The sequence below is a fragment of the Curcuma longa genome, chromosome 13 (genome assembly GCF_044706935.1).
Source record: "Curcuma longa cultivar G26 ecotype Majalengka, Jawa Barat chromosome 13, ITB_CL_G26_1.1, whole genome shotgun sequence".
NCBI lineage: Eukaryota > Viridiplantae > Streptophyta > Magnoliopsida > Zingiberales > Zingiberaceae > Curcuma > Curcuma longa.
This window is the reverse complement of record NC_133873.1, coordinates 3,191,402-3,201,839: the sequence shown is the minus strand read 5'-3', so window position 1 is coordinate 3,201,839 and position 10,438 is coordinate 3,191,402. Positions and strand designations below refer to the sequence as shown.

The 10,438-nt window shown below is 53.0% G+C and overlaps 1 protein-coding gene across 1 annotated transcript; it reads right to left on the bottom strand.

Moving 5' to 3' along the window:
- Window positions 1-8,841: 8,841 nt before the first annotated feature.
- On the bottom strand, window positions 8,842-9,237 carry LOC141844506 (uncharacterized). The gene has a single exon (XM_074732540.1). It carries the CDS (start codon window positions 9,235-9,237, stop codon window positions 8,842-8,844), a length of 396 nt encoding a protein of 131 aa, XP_074588641.1.
- Window positions 9,238-10,438: the final 1,201 nt, after the last annotated feature.

Below are 10,438 nucleotides of genomic sequence, written 5' to 3'. Positions count from 1 at the left end.
GTTGGAGTGTATATATCAAGAATGCCAAATTTATCAGGTAGGAAATGAAAATTTAACGAACTTAATGATTTATTGAACAAGTCTGCAAGTTAGAAAGTTGATGACACATGGGCAATTTCTATAACACCTGATTCGATTCATTCTCGAACTACATAACAATCGATTTTTATATGTTTGGTGCGTTCATGATAAATTAAGTTAGCAATAATGTGAAGAGCTGCTTCACTATCACAAAATAGCTTCGTCGATTGTCGATGCATCATTCGTAAATCATCCAATAAATACTTGAGTTCACATGTAATTGAAGTCTTGGCTCGATATTCCAATTCTGTTAAAGATCTTTATATTGTAGTTTATTTTTTGGTTCTCCATGAAATAGGTGATCCTTCAAGGAAAAAATGCAATAATCAATCACAAATCATCTGGGTGATTGAACATCGAGCTCGACATTGTAAAATCCCTTTAAAAGTAAATTTTCTTTAATAGAAAAAATAATTCTTGATCAAGTCTACCTCTAAGAAATTGCAAAAGATAATGAACAACATCTAAATGAGGCTTTTTTTTTTATTCTTATATAAATTGACACAAAATGTGAATTGCATAAGTTATGTCTGGTCTTATAATGGTGAGATAAATAAGTTGTCCCGCTGCCCTTCTATAAGCAAATGGATTTTTTAATGACTCTCTTTTTATGGGCAGGAGTTTGACATATTCTTCCATAGGTGTAGACAATGATTTGACCAAGTAAATTTGCTTCATCTAGAATGTCAATAGTGTACTTTTGTTGAGATATTGAAATATTATTGGTAGATCAAGCAACTTTAATACCAAAGAAATATTGTAATTGTTTTCGTCAAGATCAACTTCTGGATGCGCGACCTTTCCTCAACAACACTCCGGAAGGAAAGTGGGTGGGAGCGCTAAGGGTCGCCGAAAATCTGCAAGCACATATACCGTGAGAAGGAAGGCCGGGATGACCGGTGCGACCACTCCGATGCCTAAGTCAGCTTCTGGTAGGCGAAATGGGAAACACAAAAGGCCACAGTGAGAGTGATTGCATACCTCTGCCCCGCTGAAGGGGCCCTCCTTATATATTGGAGATGAATGTCGTACTACGGAGAGAGTAAGGCGAGGGTTACTCTATAGGCGAGGTCCGTACAAGTAGGGCAGTGGCGTATGAATGAGGGCAGTACCTTCGAGGACAGAAGTGTACGTCGGGCGGCGCCCTGCCATACCTAGCAAAGGCATGTCAGAAACCGGACTACCGTACGTACCAATACGAAGGGAGTGGCCAGTAAAGTGGGGAGAGAGAGAAGGTTATATGATTCGGCTCTATTCCTGCCTTGTTCCGCCTCGGCCTTTGGGGCGACTCGGAGATGCTAGCTAGTGGACTCGCGAGGAGTCGGCTCGGAGACGCCCTCCGAATCCCCTATTAACGGACCGGCCTTGCGGACTCGGATCGGGCCTACCCTGAGAGCTATCCGGGGATTCTGACTCGGGTTCCGGGCCTCCACTTGTACGCTTGAGGGCTGTTGACTCGGTTCGGACGTCCTACACGATCAAATCCGCCTCCGTATCTTACGACCGTAACACCAGCCTTCCTACGAGTCTAGTCGAAGGAGACGCGCGTTCGACTGACTAGACCGAGTGGAGCCCGAGTCCGAGTCCGAGTCGAGCCATGACGATTGATATTCGGGAGATACGTCGCTCGTGCGAAGCTACCACGTGTCGGGGCGACAGTGGCTAATCAGAACGGCGGGCACGTGGTCAGCATGGTGCGGGTCATTTTCGAGGCGTGGGTTAATGAGGTGAGGTGTCCGATGTGACAGACGAATCGCCGTAATAATGATGGAGATCTCGCCTAGGGAATGCAACTCATCGGACGGTTGCAAATTGATCCCGCCTTTTTCCATCGCTTGATCAGACGGCTGAAAAGCAGTAGGGTTCGGTATAAGTAGGTCGAAGGGATAGGCGCGTCGCGCCTACGTCACCGCGCTGGTTCTTCTTCTTCCGCTAGTCTCCGCCTCCGTCTGTTCCTGTCTCCCAGTCCTTTTACTTCCTCTGAACCAAGTAAGCTCTCGCTTCTTCCTTTCATCGTTGAGTTTTTAGAAACCGTCGTAGGCTTAGAGATGACGTCTGAGGAGCCTGCGAAGCCTGCGGGTCGCTGGTACGAGTCCATAGTCAGCACTTTTAGTGCTCAGTCTAGGTCAGAACTTAGACTCAAGTACGAGATCCCGAGTGGGTATAGGATCGAGGTCCTCGAGCGTTACCATCGTCCACATATTCCTCCTCCCGGTTTCCTGACCTTCTTCCAAGGTCAGCTAGAAGGAGGGCTCCGTTTCCCGTTTCCAGCTTTCTTTCAAGAGATAGCAGAGTACTTCCAGATCCCTTTGAATCAACTGGCGCCTAACTCCTTCCGACTCCTTTGCGGAGTTGTCTTAGTATTCCGAATGTACCAGATCCCCCTAGATCCCGCTGTCTTTCATTTTTTCTTTTACCCGAAGATGAAGAAGGAGGGCGTCTTTTTCTTCAATGCGAAGCCTGGTTTTCCTTTTCTATGCAAGTATCCAACTTCCAACAAGGGTTGGCATCCGAAGTTTTTCTACCTTTCTCCCTCGAATCCTTTCGACTTCCCGACCGAGTGGCATGTAGAGCTCCCGGCTCCGCTTGTTCTGAAGCCCTACAAGAAGAATAAGGTTTACTTGGAAGCGTCCGAGTCGCTGAAGGGCCTCCAATTCGATGTTAACAAGCTGGTGGGCGAGGAAGGGCTTCTCTTCCGAGCCGGCTTGAGCCCTATCGCCACTGAGCTTTCGGCGGCACTCGGTAAGCTGCATTTTTACTCGGGCTTCTGTAATAACTAACTCAGCTTTTCTTTTCTTCTTTGGGCAGACGACGTTTGGATGGACGCATCGACCAACAAATTCCTGAAGTGGACTCGGGCGGTGTTGGAGGCGCTGATCACACCTACCAAGTCGACCATTGCTGAAGGGGTCGAATCAGTGGAACCACAGGCGACTGTGATTCCCGAGGGGGAAGGGGCAGATCAGCTTCCCGAGACGATGGAGCCTGAGACCTCCGTTCGGGGAGATGATTCCGCGACTGAGGAGCCGGAGGGCCCGGGCCCTTCAGCAAAGAAGGGCAAAGAGGTGTCGGGGGAAGGGAGTCGATCAAAGAAAACTTCTTCGTCATCCTCCCACTCTAAGAAGAAGCACCACCGCCCTCACTCACCGCACCGTGAGGAGAAGCGGTCCAAGAAATCCAGCCCCATCCGCCGCGAAGAGAAACGACTTAAGAAGTCTCGAGCTTCTAAGGGGCATCCTCCTGCGCCAGGTACTGCGGGCGCTAGCAGAGCCGGTCCGCTTCCCGAAGCCGAGCCTCCGTTGCAGTCGACATCGATCGAAGCGAGGAGCGCGGACGCGGGTGTGGGAGGGACGGCATCACCTGGCCTTGGGGCCGAGCTGACAGTTGTCGCGGAACCGGAGGTGGAATCGGCGGCTGGAGCGACACCTATGGGGGTAGCGCCACCGGCTGTGGCCTCGTCTTCAGGAGTCGGGGGATCGACGGGTTCGGGTTCGGCCGGTTCGGGGGTTGCCCGGCCTTCTTCCTCAGGCATGGACTTCAGATCGATGCAGATGACCCGAGTGGCTGCAGACGAGCCTTTTTCCACCGAAGAGATGATGGACATGATGAACCGTGTTCGCGCGATACGCAACGCCGATTCGTTCCAAGGAATCAATACCTCCGAGCTGAGTTACCGGGGCAACTTCCATATCTTGCAGGTGAGCATTCCCTATCTCCATTGATCTTATTTTTCCTTGCGGTTAACTAGGCTCCTGCTTCTCGGACAGATCTGGGGCGAACACATGGAAATACACACCCGCTTACTCTACCTGAACTGGCAATTTGCCGTAATGGACCGGCAGATGCAAACGCTAAGGGCTCAGGATGCCGAGCGGCTGCGCGAGCTGACCGTAGTTAAGGCGGCAGCTACCAAGAGTGACGAGGAGGTTGCACATTACCGGGCTGAACTGTTGAAGGCCCAGGAGAAGGCGGAGAGTCTCGAGCAAGAGACCGCGTCGGCTCGGGCTAAGGATCAGGAAGAGCTGAAGCAGGCCCGGGATCAGCTAACTCAACGGGACAAGGAGCTGTCTCGAGTGTTGGAGGAATCGGCCACCTGGAAGAAGCAGGCGGAGGAGAAGAAAGCCTGGGAGGTCGAGTTCGCCGCATATAAAGAGGGTGAGCCCGGGCGGGTGCAAGCTGCTAAGGAAGCTTGGTTGGCCTCAAAAGAATACTTCGACCAGTTCCAAGAGAAAACAACCCAAATGTTGGAGCACGACTTTGACGGGGCGCTGAAGCAAGTGTACGAGGCGGGTTTGTTTCCTCCCGGCACCCCTCTAGAATTTCTGGACATAGAGAAGGTTTGGTCGACACTGCTCGAGTCAGAGAGGAGAGGTTGAGTGATGGTGTAATCCTCTTTTGTATCCTCCCGATTTTGAAATTGAATGGAAACTTGTTGCCTTGTAGTTATTGTTGACTGGTGTATAGAGGTCGCCAGGCGTGCCTCTTGTTTATCGGCACTAGCATCGGAGTTATCTTCGAAGGATAATTCTTGTAATCGGGGGCTTGATCCCGACTGCGCTCAGACCGGGAGAGATTGAACCCTGAGAAGGGCGATGGCTGAAGGAGCAGGTCCGAGACCTTACCTGATAGCTCGATCCCGACTATGACCGAGTCGGGAGAGATTTGACCCTAAGAAGGGCGATCACTGAAGGAGCAGGTCCGAGACCTGATAGCTCAATCCCGACTATGACCGAGTCGGGAGAGATTGGATCTTGAGAAGGGCGATTGCTGAAGGAGCAGGTCCGAGACCTGATAGCTCGATCCCGACTGTGACCGAGTCAGGAGAGATTGGACCCTGAGAAGGGCGATTGCTGAAGGAGCAGATCCGAGACCTGATAGCTCGATCCCGACTATGGCCGAGTCGGGAGAGATTGGACCCTAAGAGGGGCGATTGCTGAAGGAGCAGGTCCGAGACCTGATAGCTCAATCCCGACTATGATCGAGTCGGGAGAGATTGGACCCTGAGAAGGGCGATTGCTGAAGGAGCAGGTCCGAGACCTGATAGCTCAATCCCGACTATGACCGAGTCGGGAGAGATTGGACCCTGAGAAGGGCGATTGCTGAAGGAGCAGGTCCGAGACCTGATAGCTCAATCCCGATTATGACCGAGTCGGGAGAGGTTGGACCCTGAGAAGGGTGATTGCTGAAGGAGCAGGTCCGAGACTTGATAGGAGGGATTTGCAGCTCGACACGGACGAGTGATGCCTGAAAAAGCCACTTCATTATCAGGCACGTTTTCAGTAAAAAATACAAGGGAATGTAAGAAAAGAGCTTCCGTGAGCTCGTCAAGTCCGATACGACTGCAGGTGGGTCGCGTTCCATGGCCGCACTAAGTCCTTCCCTGTTGAGTCCGCTAGGTAGTAGGCGCCGAAACTCGTTTTCTTGATGACTCGATACGGGCCCTCCCATGGTGGTTCGAGTTTGCCGACGTCTCCTACCGGTTTGACTTTCTTCCAAACCAAGTCTCCGACTTGAAAAGTCTAGGGAATGACTCGCCTGTTGTATGTGCTGCACATGCGTTGTCGGTATGCGGTTAACCGAGTGTCCGCTCGGTCTCGGGTTTCCGAAATGAGGTCCAGCTCCATGAGTCTCCGGTTGTCGTTGTCGGCGTCGTAACATTGCCGCCGATCCGACTCGACCCCTACCTCCATGGGAACCACAGCTTCCCCGCCGTATACTAAGTGGAAAGGCGTCATACCGGTGCTTTCTCTCGGAGTAGTGCGGTATGCCCAGAGGATGCAGGGCAGTTCTTCAACCCAACTTCCTCCTTCATGATCTAACTTGGTTTTTAGCCCCCGCACTATCTCCCGATTGATGACCTCGGTTTGCCCATTGCTCTGGGGATAAGCCACAGAGGTGAAGGCTTGCTGGATGCCGAGCCCCTTGCACCATTCTTGGAGCTTTTTGCCTTGAAATTGTCATCCGTTATCCGAGACGAGCCGACAGAGGATGCCATATCGGCACACAATATTTTTTCACAAAAACTTGAGCACCACGTCTTCAGTGATTCGGGCCAGGGCCTCGGCTTCCACCCATTTGGAGAAGTAATCCACCGCAACCAGTAAGAATTTCTTCTGCTGGGGCCTGTCGAAGGGCCCGACTATATCCATCCCCCATTGGTCGAAGGGGCATGAGGTAGTGGCTGTCTTCAACTGCTCCGTCGGGTGCCTCTTGAACGGTTGGTATTTTTGACAGTGGAGGCAAGTTGACACCAGCTTCGCTGAATCCGCTTGAAGAGTTGGCCAGAAGTATCCGGCTAGGAGAACCTTTCGGGCCAAAGATCGGCCCCCCGCATGACTGCCGCAACATCCTTGGTGGGCTTCCTTCAGCACGTATTCCTGCATCTTCGAGGCCGAGACACTTGAGCAACGGCCGAGAGAAGGCTCGCCGATACAATTGATCCCCGATCAGGGTAAATCGGGGGGCTCTTCTTTTGAGGAGGTGGGCTTGATCCGGATCCGCGGGTATTTCGCCAGTTCGGAGGAAAGCGAGTATCGGGGTCCTCCAATCACTCGGGTCGACCGTCCCGGATGGCTGGTCTATTTGTGCTATCCATGCTACTTGCATGATCGGCTCTTCCTCCGTCCACTCGGTGACAGAGCTCGCCAGTCGGGCTAATTCGTCAGCTTTGCAGTTCTCGGCTCGGGGAATTTTAAGGAGATTGACCTCCTTGAACTCCATCTTCAACTTTGCGAAGGCATCGGCGTACCGGCGAAGCCGATCATTCTTGATCCCGTAGTTTCCTTCGACTTGCTGAGACACCAGTTGGGAGTCCGAAAGGAGCTGCACCCGGGTTGCTCCCATCCTTCTGGCCGCTTGCAGGCCCATAAGAACTGCTTCGTACTCGGCCTCGTTGTTCGAGGCCTTGAAGCTTAATCGCACCGATAGCCGAACTTCCTCTCCCTGGGGGGAGACTAAGAGCACTCCGACTCCGCTCCCTTGCTTGTTGGAAGCTCCATCCACGTATGCTTTCCACTCCTCTTCGGACTCGTCTTGGTGCACTTCGGCGAGGAAGTCTGCCAATGCTTGAGCTTTAATCGCCGTGCGGGGTTGGTATTGGATGTCATATTGACTAAGTTCCATCGTCCACTTCGCCAGCCGCCCAGAGAACTCGGGTTGAGTAAGTACTCGCCCCAAGTTGCTGTTTGTCAATAGGTCACCGGGTGAGAGAGGAAATATGGCCGAAGCCGCCGAGTCGACAAGACTACCGTCCAGGCCAGCTTTTCCAAGCTGGTGTACCGGGTCTCTGCGTCCTTCAACAGATGACTGAAGAAGTATACAGGTTGTTGACAATGTCCTTCATTCTTTACTAGAACTGAGCTGGCTGCCGAGTCGGTGGTGGAGAGATACATCAAGAGTGGTTCGCCCGGAAGTGCTTTCGCCAATCGGGGGAGCTGAGTCAGGTAGGCCTTGAGTTCTTCAAAGGCTCGGTCACATTCGGCATTCCACTGGAACCGCTGAGCCTTCCTTAGGATTTTGAAGAAAGGGAGGCTCCGCCCTGTTGAATGAGAGATGAATCGGGATAAGGCTATTATGCGACCGACCAGTTTCTGGGCCTCTCTTAGGTTTCGGGGAGGGGCCATTTGTGCTAAGGCTTGTATTTTTTCTGGGTTAGCTTCGATTCCTCTTTCGGTCACTATGTAACCGAGAAATCGCCCGGCTCAGACACCGAAGAGGCACTTGGTCGGATTCAACTTGAGCCCGTATTGCCGCAAAGTACTACAAGTTTCGTCAATATCGACTATGAGAGAGCCGGCCCGAGTCGTCTTGATCAGGATGTCATCGACATAGACTTCAATGTTCCTCCCTTGTTGTTGTTGGAACACTCGATCCATCAAGCGTTGATAGGTGGCTCCTGCATTCTTCAGTCCGAATGACATAACGGTATAACAAAAGGTGTCATCGGCTATTATAAAGCTAACCTTGTCCTGATCGGTTACATCAAGTGGAATCTGATGATAGCCTTGATAGGCATCTAACATACATATGTATTCGAAATCCGGCAGTAGAGTCCACCAGCTGATCTATCCTTGGCAACGGGTAGCAGTCTTTCGGGCATGCTTTGTTGAGGTCCCGAAAGTCGACGCACACTCGCCACTTGTTGTTTGGCTTCGGCACGAGCACCACATTGGACAGCCAAGTCGGGAAATGCACTTCCTTGATGTGTCCCGCTTTCAGGAGCTTCTGCACCTCCTCTCGGATGACCTTGTTTTGCTCTGGGCCGAAGTGCCTTCTCTTCTGTTTGACGGGCCGGATGTCGGGCAGAACGTTGAGCCGATGGACAGCAACAGAGGGAGGGACGCCGGTGAGATCGTCGGTGCTCCATGCGAACACATCCTGGTTCCGGAAGAGGCATGCTCCGAGACTTTCTTTCAATTCGGGTGGTAGGTCCGCTGCTATATGAACGGTGGTCTCGGCTCGGCCCGGGCAAACCTGCAAGGTTTCTTTACCTTCAAGACTCGTCACAGAAGGGGCTTCCTGCACCGAGTGGATCTCGTCGCCTTGTATCTTCCGATTCTTCTTGGCTTCAGTTCTGACCATGTCCACATAACACTTTCTGGAGGCTAGCTGGTCTCCTCGGGCTTCCCCGACTTGGTCTCCGACAGGGAATTTCATTTTCTGGTGATAAGTGGAGACCACCGCCGAGAAAGCGCTGAGAGTCGGCCTTCCTAAGATGACATTATAAGCAGATGGCGCGTCTACTATAGTAAAGGAGACGCGCTAAGTCCTCTTCAAGGGTTCTTCTCCTAGCGAGATTGCTAGGGTGATTTGTCCAAGCGGCCGCACTTCATTCCCCGTGAATCCGAATAGCGATGTAGCCATAGGCGCCAAGTCGGCCTCATCAATCTGCATCTGAACAAAAGCCTTCTTAAAGATGATGTTTACCGAACTGCCCGTGTCGACGAAGACACGGGCGATGTCGTAGTTAGCAATGGTGGCATGCACGACCAAGGCGTCGTCATGCGGAACTTCCACTCCTTCCAAGTCTTGAGGTCCGAATCCGAGGATCGGACCTTCTCCCTGCCTGCCTCTGCCGACACCGTAGACCTCTAGTTGTCGGCTGTGGGCTTTTCTGGCCCGGTGAGAGTCACTGTCGGTTGCTCCCCCCGTGATCATGAGGATGCTGCCTCGGGGAGCGTTGCCATGGTTGTCTTCGGGGGCGTTCTCGGGGCGAGGGGGCCTCGGTTCTCTGGGAGCCTCGGATCAGGAGTTGGTTCCACCCGCCTTGGAGAACGGTCTCGAGGATGAGTCGGATCGAGGCGACGGGGGTCGCAATCCGGGACCAGCCCGCTCGGCGGCAGGCCGTCTCTGCCTTGGCGTGGGAGATCTCCGCGCCCGCTGATCAGCAGCTTGGCGTAGCTCTCGGGCATATTGATGGCATTCACTGGTGGCGTGGCTCCGAGACTGATGGTATGTGCAAAAACGGGGAACCCACCGTGAGGTTCCGGCAGGGGGACTAGGTTGGCTAGCCACCTCATGGATAGTCCGATGGCTCGGTTTAACTCGGCGTCCGGGAGGTGGTCCGAGTCGGGCCTAGGCAGCAGCTGCGGCGCTGGTTTTCGATCGGCTCGGGGGGCAGAGGGAGGATGCCGATGAGATGAACTGACTGTGGACGGGGTCAGTTTCCCTGCGTCGTGCGGACTGAGCCTCTTCCACGTGGATGTACTTGTCGGCCCGACTCAGCAAAACATCGAAGTTCTCGGGAGGTCTCTTGATTACCGATCTGAAGAAGTCCCCCTCCGTCAGGCCTTGGGAGAAGGCGCTCACGAGAACTTCCGAAGATGCCGCAGGCACCTCCTGTGCCACTTGGTTGAATCGGTGGACGAAGTCTTTTAGAGATTCTCGGGCTTTTTGCTTTGTGGCGAAGAGATCCATTATTGTCTTGCGGTAAGTCTTGCTGGTGGCGAAGTGCCGCAAGAAAGCGCCTTTGAAGTCGGCGAAGGACCGGATGGAAGACTGAGGAAGCCGATTGAACCATCTCAGGGCCGATCCGGCTAGGGTGGTCAAGAAGACCCGGCACTTGATGGCGTCAGTGTATTGGTGCAAGAGAGCGCCGTTCTCGAATCGGCCCAAATGGTCCTCTGGATCGGTATTCCCCGTGTAGTCGGAGAATTGTGGCGTTCTGAAATGCCGAGGCAATTCTTCCTCAAGGATTCGGCGCACGAAGGGCGAACTCTCGAATCCCCTTCCTTCTCCCGTCTCGGGTCCTTTTCCTCGAGCGGGTTCTCTGATCGGAGTCTGTTCTGCAGCTGACTCCATGGAGGCATCATAATAATCTGCTTCCGGCAAGGGCCTCAGGGAGGGGGCTTGCGGGGCT

Coding starts and splice junctions, on each gene's coding strand:
- LOC141844506 (XM_074732540.1), bottom strand. CDS start 9,237: ATGATCACGGGGGGAGCAACCGACAGTGACTCTCACCGGGCCAGAAAA.